This window comes from Eubalaena glacialis, chromosome 4 (genome assembly GCF_028564815.1).
Source record: "Eubalaena glacialis isolate mEubGla1 chromosome 4, mEubGla1.1.hap2.+ XY, whole genome shotgun sequence".
Classification (NCBI taxonomy): domain Eukaryota; kingdom Metazoa; phylum Chordata; class Mammalia; order Artiodactyla; family Balaenidae; genus Eubalaena; species Eubalaena glacialis.
This window is the reverse complement of record NC_083719.1, coordinates 52581542-52606504: the sequence shown is the minus strand read 5'-3', so window position 1 is coordinate 52606504 and position 24963 is coordinate 52581542. Positions and strand designations below refer to the sequence as shown.

Genomic DNA, 24963 nt, shown 5'->3' with positions numbered 1-24963 from the left:
ACAAAAATAGCTTTATTCAATCACAGGGTTGGGGGGAGGAGAGCATAATTTTATAGCTTGTATTTTTTCATTTATGAGTGATACATGAGCTTTTCATATTTCATCCCGAAATCAGATTGAGGGCTGACTGAGAAGCTAGGTTGGCCAGATGAAATCCCATGAAAGATTGTAACTGTCCCTAGTTGTTACATTTGAAAAGGGAATTATAACAGTAGCATCATTTTTCAGCCTCTTTCTTGAAGAAGAATCCCATAGAAAGGTTCAGGAGTACCTTAATCATTCTCTAAAATAAGACCTGAGGAAATTCTACTGAGGTATTTTCCCCAAATAAACCTTCTCAGTTTAGAATGCTGCTTGGATTTTAGGACTGTACATTTTTGGAGACCGTAAATTTTAATTCTGCAAATTGCTTCACAAAGAGAATGCAAAGTCCTAAAAAGAAAATGGCATTCTCTTAAGATATTTCCAAAACTATAAATGACTGTTTGCACCCCCCTGGGCTTAAAATTCTGCAGAGGTAAAGAAACAGCAGCTTTAGATATAAGATGGTCAACCTTTTCTGAATTCTATTATTAGAAACAAAAGGATTACCTAAAGGTTTGAGCTGGCTACTTATATAATCTAGATTACCTTTTAAAAGTAATTGCTTGTTCCTTTGTTCATAATCAATTATGTGTATTCATTAACTCTTTTAATGAAACAAAATTACATTTTGATTTCAATATATCGTTCATAAGAAATCTATTTACTATACATTAAACCAAAAGGATAAGCTAATAAGAACTTCAACAAAGAATGAAAAAAATACTCTTTCAAGTAGATGTGACTGATCACCAATCCTGAACTAAAAAAACATTTCCATCCCACAGGCTTCCTTCAGAAGTAAAAAATAAGGTAAACCTACACTTCTTCCATACCCAGAAATACAAGGGATTAAATGTTCTTAAAGAATTTTTCAAGTATATACACAGCTTCAAGTCCAAAGAGGTCAGAAAAATATTTACAAAATAAATATGTAGGGAATTTTAGAATTCCATGGACTCAGAGGAACCAATGATTCCTTAATGAATCAGCATAAAACTTTAGTTTGTGTAAACAATTCTGTGCTGGACGTAAAATTTTTAACGGTTTAAAATTTTAGGGTGGTCAATTTTAAATGCTGTTACTAAAAATAAGACAGTTTTGGTTTTGATGGTTTGCTACATAATACTTATTAAAAATAAGTATGTCGGGACTTCCCTGGTGGCGCAGTGGTTAAGAATCCGCCTGCCAATGCAGGGGACATGGGTTCAAACACTGGTCCGGGAAGATCCCACATGCCGCGGAGCAACTAATCCCATGCGCCACAACTACTGAGCCTGCGCTCTACAGCCTGCGAGCCGCAACTACTGAAGCACACGTGCCTAGAGCCCGTGCTCCGCAACAAGAGAAGCCACTGCAGTGAGAAGCCCGCGCACCACAACGAAGAGTGGCCCCCGCTCGCCACAACTAGAGAAGGCCCGCACACAGCAGCGAGGACCCAATGCAGCCAAAAATAATAAATAAATAAAATTAAATTAAATTAAAAAAATAAAAATAAGTATGTCAATTATGGGCATGGGCCTTAACTACAGATTACTCAATAATATTTAAACTAAAAATGTCTTTTCTATTTCCTCAAAAGATTTAAATTATTACTTTTATTCAAATTTTGAAATTTTATCATTACCAAAACAAAAATTCTAATGAAGAATTCTTGTTATTTAATTTTAATTTTCCACTATTTTAGAAGAAAACTTTGGCTATTAATTTAAGTGCAAAACTATTTTGCTATTAGTTTTTTAAGTTATGTGTCAGGTTACTCATCTTGTAACAAACTTTCTTACTTGACTTTGTGTTACGAGAACATTAAAAATTTTAAAAATTAACTAGAATAGAATAAAATACTAGTGCATATAACATTTGTTGCACTTGTAATATTTCAATATAATGTGCAGACAACTAATTTAAGGTTAGATCATTGATGAATCAATTGTTCTTTGTGGCTTATTTCCTTTTCCAAAATCACAGTCTGTGTATCTGATTCAAGGTAAAGAAGTTGAAAATGTCAGAATTATACCTATTTTTTGTATTCCTTATTAAAAGCAGAATGTGACTGTGAAAAGTTGATTGAAACCAATAAAAAATGATTGGAGTAATTTTAGAATGCCAAAATTAATATTTTAAAATAAACTATGAATAAAGGGAACACCAAGGCTTGTCTTAAAGAAGCTGTTTGTCATTTTTTAAAGAGATTACAACACACATACAATAAATGAATTTTATCAAAATACAGCACATTTTTTCTACTATATCCATAAAAATCAATTCCTATGTAAATAGTACTGAAAATCAACTAAAATGAGTTAAAATTTACAAAGAGTTGTTAAAGGGCTTCAATCAATATTATTAAAACTATACAGTACAATAACCAATTGATAACATCTTGAAAGAAGTGCAGTATTGGAGTCCACATCTTTTTAAAAGTACTGCCTATTTACTCTGACTAGCAAGAAACAAACGAGTCTAACTCACTTTTGCAAAAATAATGTAGATTGCTGTTTTCGCTAGTGTTATAGAAGACTTAACCTTAAAACAAGGTTGAAGAACAAAGCATAACAGATTCAAAATTCCAAAATTATATTTCTTAGTAATTAAAAATGAATTGCAATAACTGAATATTGCTCTAATGAAACGCTCGGACTAGCCTCGACTAAAAACAGTTATTGGTCTTCTATGGCACTTTTTTCTGGTCCAAATAACCATGCATTAATTCTTACCATTGCATGTCACTCAAATTTTATTTGATTACATAGACAGAACAAAAACAAAATTAATGGTCTGAACAAAATTAATAAACCTCTATCAAATAATTGTTACACTAACGAGGAACAAAGGCAGTTGGTGGTAAGACACTATTACACTGATACACTTAGAAACCCTTTAAAGACTCTGAAGTGTCGAGTTCACATTTAATGTTACCTGTAGGAACAGCCCTTTATCTGAACACCATTACACACTGGTAGGCCTCAAGGACCCATCCCTTTGCTCTACAACTCTCCACAGCAATTCTCTATCACTGCGCCAGTTTCACAAACTTGCTTTGGTTTCCTAGCTCCATGCGTACTGTTTCCTTTTACTTTACCAAGGCAATGTTGAGGCCAAACAAAATCAAGAGGCTTTCCTAAATCTTCTTACATTTTGTGTTACAGCAACACAATCTTAAAACTGGCCATTTCAGTTTCATTTGTTGCTTAAAATAAAAATTATAAATTAAGATTAAAATGGAGTACTAATTATAAAACAGATCGCAAGTACCACCATTTGCAAAAAATCAAGGAATTGCTGCATCACGGAAAATGCATGGACCAAAAAGAAAAAAACAAAAAGAAGGAAAGAAAATGCATGGACATGCATCTACAGAAGAGCTAAAAATTTCCTGTGACTAAAAAATTGAAACTTGATTCACTAGTAGCAAATGTAGAGTAATGGCTATGACAAGAACAGATCCTGAAGAGCTCATAAAATGCAATTATTGTCTTTTTTATTTCTTTAAAAAGACATCACATTTTTTATTGCATTATTCTATTAATAAAAACACATTAACAGCTGTTTTTTTCATTCTTTGCTTCCAGATTTTTATAGGAAATAACTGTTTTAATCTGGCCTTGGAAAGTGAACCCACCAGCACCACCTTCACCTACTCACTCTTCAATTCAATATGCACATAGCAAAAGCCAACACTTCAAATCTCTTGCCCACATAAAAAAAAGTTTCAGCAGAAAAACATTAATACCAGTTGAATAAAAATAAGGGCATAAAAGCTATGAGATAGATAGCTCTGCCATCTGTCTCTGGGCTACAATCAAGGCTAACTAGAGCCTTGCACAGAGTTCAATCATGTGTATGAAATCCAAAAATAAACCTACACTCTATACAAAAACAACATACATTTGTTTTTGTAGCCTTGACTGCTATGTTTAAAAACCTAAAAGTTTTATATGGTATGAATTCAACAGTCTCCCCTATATACTGTACAGTGGTTCTTTCCCTCTAACCACAAATTCCATTATTTCATTAATGTACAAATTTGAACATATTTGAGTTCTTTATATATAAAAATAGTCAAAATATTAATTTCCCCTGCAAGTATCTTCCAATAAATCTTGCTGTCTCTCCATTTTTTAGTCCACAGCTCTTATGAGGAAACCTCTCGTACAATGATGAGTTCTACTGTGTTCTGGAAAGTTTTTAGCAAGGATACTGCTTGTCCATGTTCAATATTGATAAAACTGTAGCCATTAGCCTAGAAGAAAGAAGAAAAAAGCTTAAAAAAAAATTTCATAGTCATGTATTTGCATTTGTGCATTTAAATTTCTGCCAGGTCACAAACCTGGCAGAAAATAAGAATCACTTTGGCAATTTAAAACAACATCTAGACTCCTGGGCCCTACCCAGGGCCATCTCTATGGAAATAAAATCTCTGAAGGTGGGACCCAGGAACCTGTATCTTGCCCACGTTTTCAGATGATTCTTACGTAGCAACCCGACATTAGGAAGCACTTGTCTAAGACAGTGTCAGACATGGTGTTGTGTGTATACACTAAGGTGCAACTGAGGTCACCAAGCTGCAAGGGTAGTAGAGGTCAAGGCCTAGTCTTCCCATTGCCTAGGAGCCACCAGATCAAGGACACTACACTTCTTATAATTTAGGCTAAACATTTAATGATGTTTTACTATACATGAGACACACAGTTCTAAGTGCTTCTTGTGAATTAAATCCTTTAATTCTCGTAACACACAGAGGAGATTCTTTCATCATCTTATTTTAGAAGAAGTTAACATTCGTAAACTTAAACAAAAGGCTAAGATATATTCAAAAAAATGCTAAGGTTTATTTAAAAATATCAGTATGATCTTCCAAGGTACAAGGTGGAAATATTTTAAGCTATGAAAGCACTGGAGAGCAGCCTATAAGAAATGCCACTGTTTTCATCCACAAGTATTTAAAGAAAACTTCATAAAATGCTTACTTTCAAATCTGGCATTTATAATCCCTTGATGAGGAGGGCAGGTGTTATATAACAAAAAGTAATAAAAAAATGTATCTTAGTTACCTGAATAATTTTATCACCTGGTTGCAATAATTTTGATGCTGGTCCTTCAGGCTGTACCCTTGTTACAAATATACCCTTTAATAACAACAAAAAAGATAATTATTTGATGGAAAGCAGTATGCATAAATAAAAGAGTACCAAGGAGCAATCTTTTTTTTAATAGTATGCAAATATTTGAATTGTGGTCCAAGTTTTCTCCCTATCTCCTCTGAATAATATTGTGACCATGCTATGTTATTTGTGCTTCTGGTAATTCTTACTTTAGTGATTTTTATTAAAGTGATTAAAAAAAAAGTTACTTCTACAGATGTGAAGAAAAGTATTAACAATTAAAAAATCACTTCACAATATAATGAACATTAAAAATTTTTGGTTAAATTTGTAGTCCTCAAACAATTAATTTGAGCTGATCACGTTTCAAAACAAAAAACTGAATACAGAGGGAAATCACAAGGTGATGTCTGTCTAGATCTTATATAAATATGTTAGATTTTTACTTATGCATAAAAGGTACTCATTTTGTGAATAAAAATTAATGGGCATTTCAAGGATATATAAACAAAACTCACATCGTCATCAGGTCTGAATGGGTTTCCTCTTCCCCCAACCCCTCCTGATATGCTAAATCCAAGTTCTGGATCCTTGTCAACTCTCACTCGAATCTGAGTTAATATGAAAATAAACTTATTACTAATAACAGAAAAAGCTACAATACAATAATAACCACACTGGTAAATTAAGTTCAAGAAAACATAAATATGTAAGAATTCACCTAAAATAAGTATTTGGGCAGATGAAATGAAACTACAACGTGAAATATTATGTTAATGAGTTAGTGAGTTAAAGGCACAGCTGGGATTATAAAGCATAGCTCCTAAATTAATCTATTGCTATCTTATGAGGATATGCAACCAATTAATGTTGACTTTATATATTTTGGACAGCACGGACTTTAATGACATAGAGCATACACACAAAACATGTATTTTATTATCAGTTTCCATTTGTAGAACATCTAAATTACATAGTATTTCTGACTACTGGACGTTTCATAAGACATCTAAAAGATCCCTGGGTGGTTGTTGGATATTAACTCATTTCCTAAATCTGTTTATATGCTTCAAAGGAGTCGGGATTGATGATCAATCGATACTATTTTTTACAACCAAGCTATAGAAAAAGATGCAAGAACTAAACTTCTGTTATAAAACACTCCCTTTCCCCAGAGACCAAAACAAAATGAATGAAGCATTTGTTCTCTAAGTTTCTAATAATATTATTTTATTAATAAACTATCAAAATACATGAATATATGACTGTTGACATTTTATGTACTTTGTAAGATTTAATTCGCAAAGTAGTTTGGAGACTATAGTCCAGTTTCAAAAGCTAACTATCAAATAACAATTAGCAAACTATAATATGCCATTCAAGTTTAATGGTCTACTGTTTTTATTCCTGAAGAAGGTCTGATTACCGGAGTATCATCATCAACCAGTTTTGGAAAAACAACCACCTTAGGAAAAAAAAAAAAATCATGCCCTCAATACTATCCTATGTCAATTTATCAGAACAGGGGGGATCATACAGTCAAGTTAAACCACAAAGTTTAATACCTTATAAACTTAACATGAAACCAAGCCATTAAACAAAACAGTAAAAACTATGTTAAAATTCTGTATGGATTTATTGTTATAATTAAATAACCTATAAAATACATTAAAAGCTTAGTCTCATATTCCAAATATTCTTGATCATTCTTACCTCTTGCCTTGCCAGTTCATGGCCTTGTCTAGGAGAACAATGGGGCTGTGTGTATGGAGGCTGGTGGGCCACTTTCAGCATCAAGTAATCAATTAGTTGTTCTCTAGAGGGATGCCTTGCCACAGATGCCTGAGGAAGGGGGTGATGTATTTGACTATAATTTGCCTGAGGCCTGAGAGGCTGGCCCATCTGTCCATTACTCAAAGGCATCTAAGAAAAACATGAAGTCTCTTAAAATGACCAATAATAATGCCTTGTTACAAATATTTGGATTTTCTTCTTGGAGCAATACAAAAGCACTAGAGTTTAACATTCTAAATCACACAGTATCATGCCATGTGTGCCATTTTTTCTAATTTTACACTTTTAAAAGAAAAAAACCTGTTAATGTCTTAATTCTAAGCTTGCCTGAGTGCTCGCTGATAGATTCACTCTTTAAAAAGTTTCTAATTAAAGTACATCATATCTACATTTAAAATTATTTGCTTTTCTGTAAGCTTAACCCAATGTTAAAATGGTAAACAGTATGTCAAATTTTAAAATTTAAGTAAGCCCATTAAAAGGGCATCTCTTCCCATACTATACTTAATCTCTCACATATACTCAAAAGATGCATTTGCTGATGCTTTTCTTCAGAATGAAAGTATAAGTAGTTTTGTGGTAGAAGTTTTTCATAATCTGAGTATATTCTTCTACCCCTATTCCTTCCTCTCCAGAATTAAAAAGCCAATCTAGCTATGCAGTAGAAAATTGATTTATTCCTCGTGTGTGTGTGTGTGTGTGTGTGTATCAAGCTAGGAATTTTTTAACTCTCTAAGTATTAATTCCATAGAATGTTAATCACAAAAATTAAACCTTGACATTTTATTTTGCTTTTCACAAGCTAAACAAAAAACTCCAGATTATTCTGTTGCTGTTAAAGAAATATCTTTGCCTTAAAGTCTCTTGTTTTTTAGACTTAAAAATAACCTTTATGGAAATGTGATAATAGCTTACTCTGTTAGTGTGAGGAATCTATCTGAAAAATAAGAAGTTATATTTACATTACAATATTTGCATATAAAGAAATTTTTGTGTAGAAGAGGAAATAAGTACATTTAAGCGATTCAGTCATTTAAAACTTCATTGTTAACTATTAACCCACATGGAAATTACAGAAAAACTGTGATGATTTGAGTCCCATTTCCCTAAAATTATCCAAAGTAGAAAAGTTTGGGAAAACACTATGGCAATAGTTTCAGAACTATGTATCTTCTTATGTTCATCTTGCTGAGGAATACAAAGTTTGGTTTTGGTGAGTAATATTTTTACTTAAAAAAAAAGTTCTCTTTTTCACTGTATTATACTTGAGAATTTAGTTAATTCTGAAGCCTGGGAACATACATGGGTGTTTCATGACAGGGCACAAAGATATTATTCTCTCACAAATTTTATGTTGGTTGGAGAGAAGAGGTGTTATATTATCTCTTTTTAAAAAAAACTGTGGTTGTTTCCCACTTGATCACTGTAGATTTGAAGCAATTAATCCACCTAGGAGTACTTAAAGAGTTGTGCAGTTATTTTATTACTTTTGCACAACTCTGTAGACAGCACTTGCTTTTCTTCATGTTAGCACAATTTATTCCTACATGCAGATTTAATACCCTTCTCCTGGGGAGAACACTCCAGACAATAACTACTTCTGACCCATTCTTAAGACTCCCTGACACCTAGAACTTGGACATACCTGAATGTGTAGAACACATTCTACATCAGTGTTAAACACAGCCATAGAATATACTAAGCTATGATTAGCAGATAACTCAGGAGAATAAAAAACATAAAACGAACTCAGTAACCCAAACCATAAAATGGATATTAAAAAGAAAAAAGAAACTGGATAGCAGAAAAAGAAACTCGACAGCAATTAAAAGAAAAACAACAAAAAAAGGGTTAAATAAATAAATACGTACAAACTTATATGGCTGGATTCCTACTCTCAAGAACAATGTAAAAGCTTATATAATACATAACTATGCTTCACAATTATAACTGGTTATACTAGGGATATGGGCTTAGTTAAGATGAAGAACAGCTGAGGAAAATACTAAAATTATCTATCCAGCATTGGTGACAAAAAAGTAAACTGTCTAAATGAGTGATGCTTTAGTTATAAAAGTAGTAAGAATACAACCATCATCTATTCTACCATATACAAAAGTCTTTCAAGGTGATTTCTAATTACATTTAAAGTATGTTAAAATGCCTTCATCCTCCAATGAAGAATTTAAGACAGGTTCATATTTAACTCTCCAAAGAGTTTTACTATCAGGAATGCCAAAAAGTAGGAGATACTACAGAAATCCAAAGATAACAAAATGATTCTTCAGTATGGAAGAAATCATGGAATAAACTAAGAAACAGCAGAAATTTTATTTCATATTTCTCAATTATTAAAAAAAAAAAACCTTACTAATCAAGAGGTAAAGGTCCTCAAAAAAGCATTTTCAGCGTTAAAGCATATATGATATTTCTAGTTCAAAAGCTGTAAAACACAGTAAGCTCACAGATACTACTTCATTCCCTGAGCACCTACTTTCATCAAGCTGTCTGGAAGAACATCTTTGTGACTAAGTGTAGCTGATGGGTAGTTCTGCTGTCCTGAAATGAATATATCATCTTGACAAGGATCTCCTGCACAGGATGTCTGGGGATGCTTCAAATGAGGGGGAAATAAAAAATAAACAAATAATGATCTTTAAGATGTGAAACCAAAATGATGATGACACTTGAAAGGAGATACTGCTAGACAATGGAAAGATGAAGAACCAAATCAAATATTACCATCATAACTACCATCGATATTAGCACCTTTATAATGGGTGTTAACTAGATTTATTTATTTATTATTGTGGTAATCACTTTGTAATACATACATATATCAAACCATCATTATGTATACCTTGAACTAATATAATGTTATATGTCAGTTATATCACAATAAAACTGGAAAAAATATTAGTACCTTTAACAGTCTTTCAAAGTTACATGGCAAAATGTTTGTTCGTATAATGTGTGAAAAGTACATATGAATATATACTGTTAAGATATTCCTTTATAATACTTTGTTTTATTTACAGTAATACCTAGCTTTTAACACTTTGAGCAATAAATTTAGTTATTAATCCAAGTTAAGAGTCCCAAATTGTAAGAGCAACTAAAATATATGCACTCCTGTTGAGCACAGCAAAGTTTTTTGGTAAAAAAATTAACTGCTGTTTTTTCAAACAGCACAGTATCACCCAGGATTTCCTTATTAATGATGAGCAATATCAATAAACATATAGTCTTATAAAACTTGCTTTAGCCTAATTCTATCATACTAATATTAGCTCAGTATTTTCAGAAGCACTGCTCTGATGAAATGCTTTTAAATTTTATTAATTAGAGTTCATATTTTTATACATCAAATAACATCCTTACATTATAGTTTATCTCACTGATACCTTTAGAGAAAAAACAGACTCAATATCTCATTATCTCTGAGTATTTCTTATAAATATGCTGGGAAGCAAGATGCTTATTTTTCATCTTAATTTAGTTCTAAACACATCTAGCTATATTTTAGAAAACTACAGAGATTGTGATAAATAGCAGTATTGTTACCTTCAAAACAGTGTATGGCTGGCAACACATATATGCAAACTACATCATCATGTCGAAAAAAAATAGTCTGAAATCCAGTTCATTATGATATGCCACAGGATACATGTAAATCTAAGGGTTTATAATTGAGTCTTAGGAACCATATCTGCAACAAAGCTATCATGTGCCGTTTGTTGCTAGTTCAAACCATGGCTTAGCATTTTTAGATGTAGTTTGATCTAATTTTGTTTATTTATACAATGAATACTTTATTTTCCTTTTCCGTTTTTGAGATGTGCTTTCAGAATGCATAATAATCAACTCAGCTCACAGCTTGAAGTTTAAACTCAAGCGTGAATGTACGACTATGTCTTTAAATGAACAAGTGCATTATGGATGAAAAAGTTAAATGCAACAGACTCAAAGACTCTGACTTGAATAAAAACAAGCAAAAGATATTACTGTTCAAGAATTTGTAAAGAACAATTGTTCCACATGACTATAAAGATTATACCTGAGTTAATAAAAGCCCCCGGTCTTTACCCCATGGCTTCAGCTGGAATGAGTGCCAGAAATGCAGGGCTTACTTGCCATCATCTCCTCTCTGTTTCAAACTGCTAAGTTACAAAACGATTGTTGCCACTATTATGTAACACAGAAACCAGGTGGTGGCAGGTGACAGAAGGCAGAGCAAGATGGGTGAGGCCCAGCCAGAACAAAGTGAATCGAGGATACTGCTCCTATCCTAGAATACAACAGAGTTAAGCCAGGAGTATATTAAAAAGTAGTAGGAGATTGGGGGTGGTGGGGAAGGAGACACTCAGGAAAAAGCAAAGGACCCAGAAGCAGGGTCACTATGGAAATAAAACTATGGGGGAGAGAATACGGCTTTACAAAGGGAGAAAGGTCTTTTCAGGATGGAGGAAGAGGGGCAGAGGAAATATCCACTTAGAGGCCAAGTTGTCACGGAAAGAAAAGTACCACCTCAACACCTTACACGACAACAAGAGTACCACCTCAAGTTGTCACGGAAAGAAAAATCTTAAAACAGACACGCAGAGTTGTTCTGTTCTTTCTCCTTTTCTGTCATTCTTATCCCCTACCCTTAACTTTCATTAAAAGAATAAACCTTTCTTCTTCCCCACTAATGATTACGTGGGTAATAAAGGATTTGGGTTTTGCCTTTTCACTGGTACTTAATGCAATTTCTCCAGGCTCACATTTAATCATATTCTGCAAATTATGATTAAACTTAGTTCCAAGTATTTATTTGCCAACCCTCAATCACTAAAGTGAAAATTATTCTTTCCCACAACCCCTCTGTGTATTACACATGCCATAGCCTTAAAACCTTGAGTTAGGGAGAGGAAGCTAATTCTAAGAGAAAGCACTGCGAAGAAAAAGAATTTTTTAAAAAACCTCTTAGATTCCTATCGCTCACCCCTTTTTATATAAGAGCTGACTACATCCTTAGTTATGACCACAGAAACTTAAGAGATAAAAACTAAATCAGCTTTGCAGAGTTTTAGAACTAAGCCATGGAAGAACTGGGAGGTAAACAAGATATTTAACCCACAGCACAAAATTATGTTCTAGAATTGTTAAAACATTAAAATGTGGGTTTTCTTCCTCTTCTATGTACTAAAGGTACTGATCTACTACAGGTACTCACTCGAAAAATGTGCCCACCAGAACCTCTTCCGTCTGCAATACTCAAGGCAAGACTGCCTTGGCTGCCATGCAGATCCCTAGAGCTGCCATAGTGAAAGTGGCTTACAGCAGTAAAATTGGAATTAAAGGACCTTGACAGCATGCTCTGAATAAAGAGGGGATAGATTTAACAGAGATTAGTGTAGCATGCAAAATTCACAAGACATGTTATGTACATAGACATATATACAAGTAACCCCAATACCATGCAGAAATATCAGGCAACACTGAATTTTCAGTGCCACTGAAAGAAATTGGCACTATTTACCATATATTTACATGAAAACATACACGTACACACATAAATTATACGTAAACCCAACCATTCACGTGTTTAAACACCAAAAAAGAAAGTGCAAACATACAGCTGCTTTTATAATGCTATTATTTCTTTTACTCCTAACATATCTTATTAGAAGGTTGTCGGAAGATAGGAATTGATGTTATACCCAGATATATCTGTACGTATACACACAGAACACAAACTAATTTCTTTATAAAGACAAACTTTACCAACATTCAGTTATTTCTAAGTCAAAATGGGTTTCTAGAGAGTCTGCTTCATTTTATAGAAATTAATTCTGTCTTATTAAGTAAATGGAGAGTTTAGACATACATAATACAGCACAAAATATATTTGCAAAAAAAAAATACCTGGCTCTTGGCTATTGCAATTTCTAATAAAAATTATCTTCCACATTTAGGAAAATGTCTTAACATCAGAGAAAAGTTTAACATACACAGAGAGTTTTAGGATATAACATTTAAAAGGCTCCTACTGCTTTACAATTACCAGGAAAAAAATTTCAATAAATCTAGAAAATGCACATGTAAAACTTTTTTTCCCATAGAAAAAAAGTTATTTTCAAATAGATAGATATTAAAGATTATTATATTTTAGTAGTTAGTAGTGGCTTTGCTGCTTAAACTTGAAGAACCCTTCAAGTTTCACTGATGGAATCCTTCCACGACTGAGTTTACTATAAATGCCTAATTGCCAATCCCAGAGCTGCCTGAGAAATGTACTTCAATAAAAGCACTGCCTGATTCTCATTGTTCCTGCTTGTTTATTCCCAGAGTTAACTACTGTTCTTTCACATGTGGATGCTTTTAGTCATGTCCCTAAACTTTAAGGGTCTGATGGTCAAACCGAGAGAAACCATATTTTGGGCATGACTTATTAGTAAGAAATCCACAAATCCACAAATACTTGTTATAACATTTACAACAAGCATTTATATATATGTTATGACATATATAATAAGCATTTCTGTATTACTCTTAGGAAATACAGATTTTCTCCAGATTATGAAGTTGATCTCTAATACCAAGAAACATTAACGTGACATTCCAGAACGAAAAGAATCTGTAAAATTACAATGTACACGTTTAGTTATTTTGTGGATTCTGAAGTAAAGACTAAAGAAAAAAGCTGAATTTAACAGGCCAGGCCTGTACTTTCCCAAACCATCTCACAAAGAATAAGGATTTGGCAGACGCAGTTCAGAGGTTCCCCAAACACCTGATTAGAATGTAAAAATAAATTATACACATAACCACACACACAGAGAAACATTTCAACAACACACCCTCACGTGTTACACACAGTTTTAACGTGTCAACTTGAGTGGTCTGATTGACCCTTTTTAATAATATGTTGATCTTGGAACAAAGCCTTTGCTGTCATCTTTGAACATACATGAGGTTTTTGTAAATATTTCACTGAGTAAGAAGGCTAAAGTTTGGAATAGGTCTGACTTTGAATTCAGGCTTGTACAGAGACAGCCACATAAAACTGCACTCTGTCACAACATCAACACATTGTGCAAAGCTCAATTAAGTGCTGGGCAAATGTCCTGGGCACTGTTTTTCACTACATGCTAATAGCTGTATAATAGCAAGTGAACATGGAAATCATCATGTTTTGTTAATCATATTCTGGTTGAGTGCTTCTTATCAGTTTTTAATATAATAAGGAATATTGGCAAATGCTGATATTAGAAATAATTTTAATTTTGAAATAAATTTTTATTCCTTTTCAATCTCTGTGGATTAGTTTAATTAAATAAGTCTCGAGATTTCTGAGGTGGGATTTATTTTATACATTTGTGTTCCAGGTACAGTTTGCTGCAGCGGTTGGGAAGGAGGGGTTACTACTACAAGGTTAAAAAAAAACCAAGTAAGCTTCAATAACTTATCTCTTTCTGTGTTACTACTAAACTCCTCAGCTGGGCAAAGTAGCAACTTTTCCTCTAGAGGTAGGGCAGGCATTGTGAAATCCCCTGAGGAAAATTTTCAAATGTCTACCACGCCATTAGAATCATGTTTACGGGAGAGAGGAGGAGATGCAGAGGAGCAAATAGAGATCTTCCATCACAGTCTAAATCTTGTTCCCCTGTGTCCTCAAAAGGCTTTTCCTAATTTCACTGAATTGATTCTCACCTATAAATTACCAGTGAGCACAACAGGGAAACTACTGTCATGCATTCTCTAAGCAATCATACGGTGAATTCTAAACATGAGGTTTAGAATTTAGAGAGATACAGTGAACAATGAGATGGCTGCTACTTGCTTCCTATTTACTAAAGTCCAGGCGTGTCTGTGTCAGACAGGAAAGTAGTGGAGAATAGCCATCTGAGATGTCAGCTAAAAATATAATGATAACCAAACTTATCTCTTCCTCCAAACCTGCTATTCCTCTTCAATATCCAGTTAACAGCAGTCCCAAAAAACAGTTATTCAAGGTACCAATCTCAAGCTTAATCCCTTTTCCTCAATGAATGATTACAGGAATAGTCCCATCAGAAGTAAACGCTTATAATCTATTTCAGAACTGCCTCTTGAATTTGTTCCTTTGCCTCAATTCCACTGATATATTTTTCATTCCATTTATTTTCTGAACCATTAGACAGCCTCATAACTCAATCAACTTGACTATAGCCTCTTCCTCCTCAAATCCAGTTCCACACCATCACCAGAAGTTTATTTATAAAAGTTATGTTACTCTTTTGCTTAAGAATTTTCCAAATTCCATAGATAAGGCACACAAATTTAAAGAGCCTGAACAGTATGTAGAGAATTACAGCCGAAACAAAATGGAGAGCTGACAACGAAGTCGCCTAATGCTCAGCTACTTAAAGCTAAGAACAGAATTAAAAAGAGCTAACAATTACAGACAGAGGTTCAATGTGAATTGACATAAGGTATTAATCACATTTTAGACACTGATTGCTTAAAAACTTAAAAAATTTTAAAAAGTAACTATTAATTGAGGTTGTATACATTCAGCTGTTTTTAAAAATATCTTGTATCAATAAACAAAGTTAAAATAATCCTTGGGTAAAATCCACTGAGAGATATGAAGCTAAATCTTGAAGAACGAATATGCCTTATATACTTGGGCCACAGAACTGCCCCAAAGTATCAGTTTTAAGCATAATTTAAAAAAAAATTTTATCTCCTTTCAAAAAAGGAATATCTATACATAAGGTTATAAACTGAACATGAGCTTATTTCCAAACTACACTACAGTAGAGCCACAGACACCTGAGTTCAAATAGGTCAGAAATGCAATTCAGGAAAGTCAAGAGTAAATGCCATGCCAGAAGCCATCTGAGTCAGTGACAGTGTTAGTCATACAACATGAACTGGGGAAAAAAATCTTAGGTGAAAGATATACATTTACAATACATTTCTTGTTATTCTGTTAACTATATGGTAAATTGCTATTTCTGTAAACATATTTACATAATTAATTATTAATAGATGAGAGCAGGAAGCCAGAAAATAACAGAGGTAAACATGTATATATGTGTATTATTTGTAGTATGGCACAATCTAAACGAGATACACTCCTAAATATATAAAATGAAGGTAAGCCCATTAGAAAACACTAAGGAGTAAGAGAAGGGAAAGAAGTTTATATTAACATCTCAACTGTTTTGAGACTGGGTAATTCTAAACTTGGACCTCTAATCTCACTGCCAAGGAAAAACTTCTAGAATATAGGTATATATTCAGAGTATCTTGTTTCATCTAGTTTCAAAAACAAAGACTGCCAAATATCTTAAAGGAAAATTAGTAAATTCATAAATAGGAGAATGAAAAATTCATGTTTAATTACCTTTTCTAACTTTTTGGCCTCAATGTGTCGTAGTACTTGTTCTCGCCAATCGTGAGGAACTTTACTTTTTCCTGGAGGATCTAATAATGAATGTTCAGAACCAACCCTTGCATCTGGTCTTTTTGAAGGACTAGTCCGTGAATAATTGAAATCACTAACTGACATAGTTCTCTCTGGTATTTCACTAACAGAGGGTCGAGCACTCTGAGGCCTTGACGCATTTGGACCATCAATGCTGTATGTTCGCGCAGAAAGAGGTCTCTGTGATCCTGACATTATTGGAGGAGTTCTTCCCACTGAATGTAACTCTCTGTATGATAAATAATCTCCTTCAGGAACTTGGGCCCGCCTTGTGGGACCTGGCTCACCAAGATTTACAGAGGCTGTAGAGGACACACTACTCTGTCGCTGAATCGTAGCTCGTGATGATCCAGGAATGAGTCGGTCATTTGGTGAGATGGCCCACATTTCCCCATGTCTTCCTGGACCAAGTCTCTGATGTAAATGGTATCCAGTATTAGCTCGAACATTGTTATGATTAGAGAAATTCATATTGGCAGAATGTTTAGCGTAACTGTGATTTTCTGTACTCTCTGATCTAGGAAAGCGCTGTGGAGGAAAACTGACATGGTCTACTTGGGGATTTTGTTTGGAGTGCCACAAAGTGTCCTTGACTGTAGCACTGCTACTGTACTGGATATTATACTGTGGAGGACCATATATTTGAGGCGTGGACTGTGGGCCACTTGTTGTGGGGCCTCTTATTATATTTGGTTCTTCAGGATTATGATTTGAATCAAACTTGAAAATTGCCTTTGTACTTGCTATTAAATCAGAAGATGAAGAAGAACCGGTAAATACTTGCAATGGTTGATCATACAAAAGCGTAGCTGACTTGCTCCTGACTATATTTTTTCCATCAATAGTAGATGTTACTTTAACTGTTGCACTTGGTTGCTGAGGTCCATTATCACTAAGAATGTCATAGATTTTTAGCCTGCCAGTCTCCATATTAGTTATGCTATGAGATTTCACAACAGATCCAATTGGCCCACTTCTCTGAGGGGAGAGATCTTCAGTGCTTTTGGAAAGACCCGCATCAGCAGAAGAACTGGTGTCATGTGGTTCAGTCCTCCTAGGAGACTGTGGAGTTTCCTCAGAACGTCCATTTACCTTATTTATGCATTCAAGAGTAGGATACTTGTTTCCATTATCCAAGTGCTCAGCCTCTCCTTTAGCATTATTGCTTAAAAAGCCTGTTTCAAGCACTGTATCCTCTGTCTTTGATCTTTCCACTATCTCTGGTTGAAATGTATCATTAGTTACAAGTTTATTAAGATTCATATTGATATGGTCTAATTTGTGAGATTCATCAGATGTGGCTGTTGAGTCAACACCTTTTTCAATAAGAACTAATCGCTCTTCAATATTCAAATCATATTCAGGTAAGTTAAAATCTTTTTTATCAGGAACCTCGGTTTTTTCCTCTGTTGAATGATTTAAAATATCTCCATTTTGTAAAAGGCTGTTAAAATTTTCATCTTCTTGCCTAAAACAAAGAAAATTTTATCACAAACATCATAAAGCCCAGTTTTCTTAGTAATGGGTAACATTAACAACTAATTAATTAATGTGTAGGTACATAAAGGTAAGAGCATTGATGGGAGTTACAGATAAAAGGCATTTATTATCAAGCATGTAATTTAAAAATATTATTGTAACAGTCAAATAATATAGATTTGTATTAAATGGAGACAAGGTAAAGCATACTAATTAAAATTCATAGATAAGATTAATTTTCATCAATATCGTCAATCTATCACAATAATAGAGCTAAACAATGAAGAAAAATGTGCTTATTATGTAATGAAATAATTCTCTTCTACTGCTGCATCTTTTCATGACTGTGTTAAAACATGAAATGCTTGAAAGATGGGCACATACATGGAGAAAAGGCCAGTAAGTTGAATAGTTAAGTAAAAAGCACAGAATATTTTTACAAATAATTCTGAAACCTCACATTATTGATCAGTTAATCATATTAACTAAGTAGGTATTATTAGATTCAAATATATATAAGGAAATTATACAAAGAACTAAACAATCACTCAAAGATCTACAAAATATGAAGAAAGATCAAAAGAGAAACTAAATCTAATCATTTTTCTGTGACTACACTGTATTTGGCAAATATTTATAAAATGTACCATTCCAAAATTATAGAAGATATTTTATTTCTATTTGGTGATATGAAAACATATTTGTGTCCTCTTTGTAAATATTCAAGTTACGTTTCAACAAATTCTTTAATACTGATCTTCCCATTAGGTAACAGAAAATATTACTAGAAATACAACAAAAAAGGTGTGCCTATATCCCTTTCTTAGCCTTTATTTCATTACAAAAAAAAAGACTTAGACTGAACTACTTCCCAACAATATCAGTAAAATTTTACTATTTGACAAATTAATCATTATCTTAACCTCTAAGAGGTTTTAAAATTAATATTTTACCATACTGATCTTAGCCTCAAATTCAGAGGATATAAATGATTAATCATAACGACAACTACATAATAGTTAAACTCAATTTGAGACATAAAATTCATCTTTCTTTTAAAGCAATGCAAATCAATACACAGAAGAATTTGACTTAAATATGCCTGGAATTTAAGAACTATTTAACTCTAAAAATTAGTTAACAATATCCATACAATAAGCTTTAGATTCAGTAGTAACCCAAATCTTTCTATCAAGCACTCTAGCTGATACAGTAACATGAAGGTAAAATGGTATAGTCTCACTTTGATAACAAAACTTCTTGAGAACCCTAGTAATAAATTTGTTTTAAAATTCACCCAAATTCAAGCCTGTAGGTAGTAAATCTTGTTTCAGTGAGTTTGACCTACAAATTTAACTCTAAACCAAAAATACAGCACTAATCAGAAATATTTGATTGAACCCTTTAATGATAACCCCCAAAGTGACTTCGCATTTCTAACTCTAAAAATACCCCTTTTAATTTGAATTATTCCAAACAGGCTCTTTATGTTGTAATACCTAGAAATATTATAAAACTGTTCAACCTTTTAATAAAGAGAATTAGAATATATTTTAAATCTTTTCTCCCCCATTTAAAAGACTGATTTAAAATGGAAATGTATAAAAGCTAAATAATTAGTAGTAAAGTGGGGAAGAAACCATATACTGCCTGCACCATTTCTATAATATTAATTTGTAAAATCTTTTATGTTTTAATAATATATATTTATTTGCCTTACCACTTCTATTTATTGTACAAATAAATTATTTTGTTAAGATGTTCACAAACCTGATTTTGGAATTAATACCAATATGAGTTTGTTTCACTGGAGAGCAGAGTGAGGTATCTTGACTACTATCAGTATTAAGAGAAACTGAATCAGACATCCGAGATGGAGAAGAACAGTTGCTGTTATTCTGATTGCTATTGTGTGTAACTTCATCTGATAAAGAATCTGTATCCTTTGTATCATCTGAAACAAAAAAAAACTTAAGCTTTGACAAAGCCAAGAAGAATTTCCAGTGATGACAAATGGCATTTATATTGTCCTGGTTCAATATATAAGGTAAAGAATTATATGGTTAAGAAGATAACCAGAGGCTCACCTCTGAAAACTCAGTCCTAATACATAAAAAGATTAAAGAATTTAAAAATAGTGATACCTTCAGTTAGTTTGTTTTTAGTGATACCTATAGCTTTTTTAAAAAATATGAGCAATGTTAGTTACCCAGAATTTGATTTAGTTTAAACTACTGACAAGATGATATCACACAGTGTTTAAGGCCATCAATTAGTTTTAGTGAATATGCTTTTCCACACATCTTTAGTTTTAAAAAGTCATAATAGTAAGAAATACATAGTACAGTTCATAACCTTGGTAAACTTTTCTGGGGTAGAAATTATTTCATACATGTATGGAATTGTTTTCATCTATTCTGATAATAAAAATAAGCAGCACAATCAACCAAAAAACAAACACCAAACAAATCCAGAAATTTTCACAAGGTCAGTTTTCCACTTTTTAAAATCATTTCAAAGAACTGTATATGAATAGTGAACTCTCAATATGAGATGGATTTGTAACAACTATATAAACAGAAATAGACAATATTCATATTCCATTATAGTCAGGTAGTATAAAAAGTACTGTTTTTTTAAAGTAGTAATAAAAAGATAATAACTTAATATCTTTACAACCCTAAAGGCTGTTTTTAACTAACTCAATTCTAGCCAAATCATAGAAATAGTACATACAGACACGTAGTCATAGGTGATTATATGAATTTTTTGCTGTTCCAAATATCTCAGTTCAAGTAGTCTGGATTGTGTTTACAGTTGAAAACAGTAGCACATGGGGCTCTGTAACTTCAACTTTAAGGTATTTGGGTTTTGGATTCTGAATGTTTAAAATACTGTTAAACTATATGGCACTTAAGTTCTCTCCTAGATATATTCTTCTTCTTCTACCTCCTTATCATGGGGCAACTGTGACAATTAGATAATAACATGTATACTATTTAGCATAGTAATTAACAATTAGTAACAAATATCAGTGCCATTATTATTATGAAACCCCAAGCTATCCTCCAAAGGGCCACCTTGATAGTAAGTTTCATTAATGCCATAAAGGTAAAGGCTGGATAAACCTCTGGTGGAGATAATGTAGAGATGTTCAGACATTTGGTGGAGAGGAGTGAGGGAAGGATAAAAGGAAGGGATATAGAGACTCATCAAGTTCTCTTTCCTTTCCAAGAGTCTGAGATTCCATGTCAGGTGGGGGTGGGGGTGGGGATGTTAAAAAGAAGTACTGGGAGAGATAAAGTAACAAGCAGCATCTGTTATACATTAGGTACTATGCTAGGTCTGAGTGCACTAATCTGATATATTTGAGAGTCACAAAACCCTTCATTAGCCTCATTGTATGCCTAATATATACACAGACAAAATTAAGGAGTGCAAAGATCATACAGCAAATAAGTGGTAGAGATGGAATCATAATCTAGGCTTATTTGCCTATAAAATCTATGCCATGTAAGTAAACTTGCACGAATGAGGGAAGAGAAAAGATCCATCAAGATTTTTCTTTAAGAACGAGGGGTAAGGAATAGACCTTTTAGAAAGGCATGTTTTAAAAATTGTTTCTAAAAAGTGTTTTAAATAACATAATGACATTTAGTGAAATTTATTTGAAAAAATGTATAAATTTATTCAGCCCACTTCTATTCTTAGTGCTTTCCTTTAACACCTAACCTTTTTTGTTATTACTAAGTGCTACCACTTTGGGCTGGTTAATAGAGGTTTCAATTAATGGTGGTCGCATCTCTGCCATTTTCATCTCTTCATCAGAAGAAAGTTCTTCAGATTCCTAATTTAAAGAAAAAAGAGAGAAAATATTTACAAAAATAAATTTTGGTTTCTTTAAATATTAAGTCATAAGAACTTCAAAGAGAAACGAATACTTAGAACAGGTAAAAAAAACCTTTTTAAGGTAATAGTGAATAAAACTAGTATATGACTTAAATTTTTCAAGACATGGCTGTAAAACTATGGAAATTATTAACAGTACACCAAAGTGCCTAAGGTATAATTTTCTGTGCAGTCCTTAATCCAACTGTATTAATGACTGGTATGTACCTAGTAATATGTCAAGTGCCAGAGAAACAAAAATGAGTAAAACACAATCCCTGCCATTGAAAAACTCAAGTTTAGTGAAGGTACTCTAACAAAAAGTCTATTCCTAACCCTCAAATTTATTCCTTCAAGGATCACTGGGTTCCAAGGAATCAGAAGGACTGAGATGTTCTTCCACCAAAATGGATTCATGGCAATTTTTGCCCAATTTGATTTTTTTCTCTGATATTTGGCAACTGTCCCAGACTATCTACCATTGAATGCTGTTAGCACACAAAAAAGAGACCTTGTCGTCAACAAATATTAATAGAAAATTTTTAACACTGTATATAGTGTATATAAAATCAGATCTACTGCAGGTTAAATTATTCTTAGTTAATATGATGAAAATAAATAAAAGCTCTTAAAAGGGTGTTCTATTAAAAATACTAAGATTTCTAGGTGCTTTAAGAGTGCCATAATAAGACATGGACTGGAGTCAGAAAACTGTTTCAGTAAAAAGGCCAGAGAGTAAATATTTTACACTTTGCAAGCCATACAGTCTCTTGTTTCAACCAACCAATTCTGCTGCTGTGGCACAAGAGTAGTCACAGGCAATATGTAAACAAACTACCATGGCTATGTGCCAGTAAAACTAAATTTCATCTAATTTTTCACATTTCACGAAATACACTTTTCTCTTTTGAATTTTATTCAACCATTCAATAATGTAAAAGCTGTTCTTAGCTTGCAAGCCACACAAAAATAGGCAGTGGGCTGGATTTGGGCCATAGGCCATAGTTTGCCAACCCTGTTCCAAACTGCACTACAACAGAGTTAGACTGCTAAGTAGATTAGGGAGAGAATGTAAATTGGATTTAGTTGAAGGGTGAGTTAAGAGGGAAATGACATTCTGAGTAGGGGAAAGCATGGAAATGAGAAAAAGTATGGCAAGTCAGCTCCATGCAGCTGGAACTTAAGATAAGTGGCAGGAGACAGAAAAGGCAGACTGGAACGGATAGTAAAAGGTTATGCTCTGAGTATGAACTCAATTAAGTATGTATTGGTCATTACTGAAAGTTGACAAGCCAGGAACTCACAAGATCAGATTCTTTTAAAATAGTAACTCTGGTATTAAAGATGTATGAAAAGAAAAAGAGACTGGCAGAAAGGAAACTAGCTATACTGATAGTCCTGAAGAAAAAAAGACTACATCTGTCCTGCAATGGCAGTGATGGATAGTAAAGAAAAAAAGAATTTGACAGAAATTTTGCATAACAGGACTTGATTGATAGAATGAATGCGAAGAATGAGATAAAAGGACAAGGAGGTCTGTCTTAATCTTTGACATCTGCAGCATTTAAACTGCTGACCAGGCCTTCGCCTTCATGAAATTATATTACACCTGGGCTTCTGGGAACTGTAGTCTCCTAAATCTCCTCCCACCTTTCTGTTTCCTTTGCTCATCTCAATTAATCTTCCTGCAGTTAGCTCATATTCTTTCTTTTCTTACTCTTTCTCCCTGGATATTGCATTTTCTCCAATGATTATGTTTAATGTAGATAATTCTGCTAAAAAGTCTTCAGTGGCTCCCTGAAGACTATAGTGTAGAACATCAAGTCCAAACTTCTTAGCAGAGGTATTAAGGGCTTCAGAATCAGGATCCAACCTACCTTACTAATTTTATTCATATACTATAACCCCTGACATATTCAGTCAGATGGAACATGCTCTTTTCTACATTTTCTAAATACCATGCTTTTGCTCTCATTATTCCTTCCATTTCATTCAATTCTCCTATTTCTGCTAATTGAAACACTTCAAAATACAGGTTAAATGCTTCCTTCACCTTAAAGCATCCACGGTTCTTCGTAGCCAGAAAATATCCCCTTTCTAAATTTCTGTAGCACTTAATATCTCCAGCAGTGTATGAAGGGAATATAAAATGGTGTAATCACTTTTGGAAAACTGTCTGGCAGTTTCTCAAACAGTTAAACATAGAGTTACCATACAATCTAGCAATTCTACTCTGAGGTATATACCCAAGAGAAAAGAAAACATATATCCACACAAAAACTTGTATACAAATATTCAAAGAAGCCTTATTTATTATAGCCAAAATGTGGAAATAACCCAAATGTCCATAATGGATGATTACAATGAAATATTATTCAGATATTAAAAAATGCATGAAGTATTGATTCATGCTACAATATGAATAGTCTTGACATTATGTTAAGTGAAAGAAACAGTTACAGAGACCACATATCAGATGATTACATTTATATGAAATGCCAAGGACAGCCAAATCTAGAGATGCAGATAAAGTATATTACTAGTTGCCTAGAACTTGGGGGCATGGAGAAGTTGTAGGGAGACAACTAAGAAGTACTGGCTTTCTTTCGGGGTAATGACAATGTTCTAAAAGTGACTGTGGTGAGGGCTGCACAACTTTTAGTAAACTGAAAAAACCACTGAACTGCACCTTTTATTTAAATGAGTGAATTGTATAATATATGAGTCATATCTCAATAAAGCTGTTTTTTTAAAAAAAGTTACAGTTTTTATTGATCCACGGGAAGAATCTCTTTAAAAAAAGTCTCAGATATTCAAGAAAAAAATTACTTCATAATCAATGACAGATGCCTAAAGAAGTCAAATAACTGAAGTACACCTACGGCAACCTTTTCTTTCTTTTTTTTTTTAACATCTTTATTGGAGTATAATTGCTTTACAATGGTGTGTCAGTTTCTGCTGTATAACAAAGTGAATCAGTTATACATATACATATGTCCCCATATTTCTTCCCTCTTGCATCTCCCTTCCTCCCACCCTCCCCATCCCACCCCTCTACGTGGTCACAAAGCACCGAGCTAATCTCCCTGTGCTATGCGGCTGCTTCCCACTAGCTATCTATTTTACGTTTGGTAGTATATGTATGTCCATGCCACTCTC

At 33.3% G+C, this 24963-nt stretch overlaps 1 protein-coding gene across 9 annotated transcripts in view; it reads right to left on the bottom strand.

Moving 5' to 3' along the window:
- Nucleotides 1-2382: 2382 nt before the first annotated feature.
- ERBIN (erbb2 interacting protein) overlaps nt 2383-24963 on the bottom strand; it is a 109863-nt gene continuing 87282 nt past the window's right edge. For 3 of the 9 annotated variants that reach the window (XM_061189300.1, XM_061189304.1, XM_061189301.1), the window contains 9 exons: nt 21649-21763; nt 19687-19870; nt 16357-17905; nt 12196-12339; nt 9475-9594; nt 6900-7109; nt 5705-5797; nt 5136-5210; nt 2383-4324 (listed from right to left, as the gene is read on the bottom strand). In XM_061189300.1, coding sequence (XP_061045283.1) covers nt 4217-4324; nt 5136-5210; nt 5705-5797; nt 6900-7109; nt 9475-9594; nt 12196-12339; nt 16357-17905; nt 19687-19870; nt 21649-21763 — 2598 coding nt within the window. In that variant the 3' untranslated portion in view covers nt 2383-4216. The remainder of the gene's footprint in view (nt 4325-5135; nt 5211-5704; nt 5798-6899; nt 7110-9474; nt 9595-12195; nt 12340-16356; nt 17906-19686; nt 19871-21648; nt 21764-24963) is intronic. The other 6 variants (XM_061189302.1, XM_061189306.1, XM_061189305.1 and 3 more) reach the window with 6 other exon arrangements.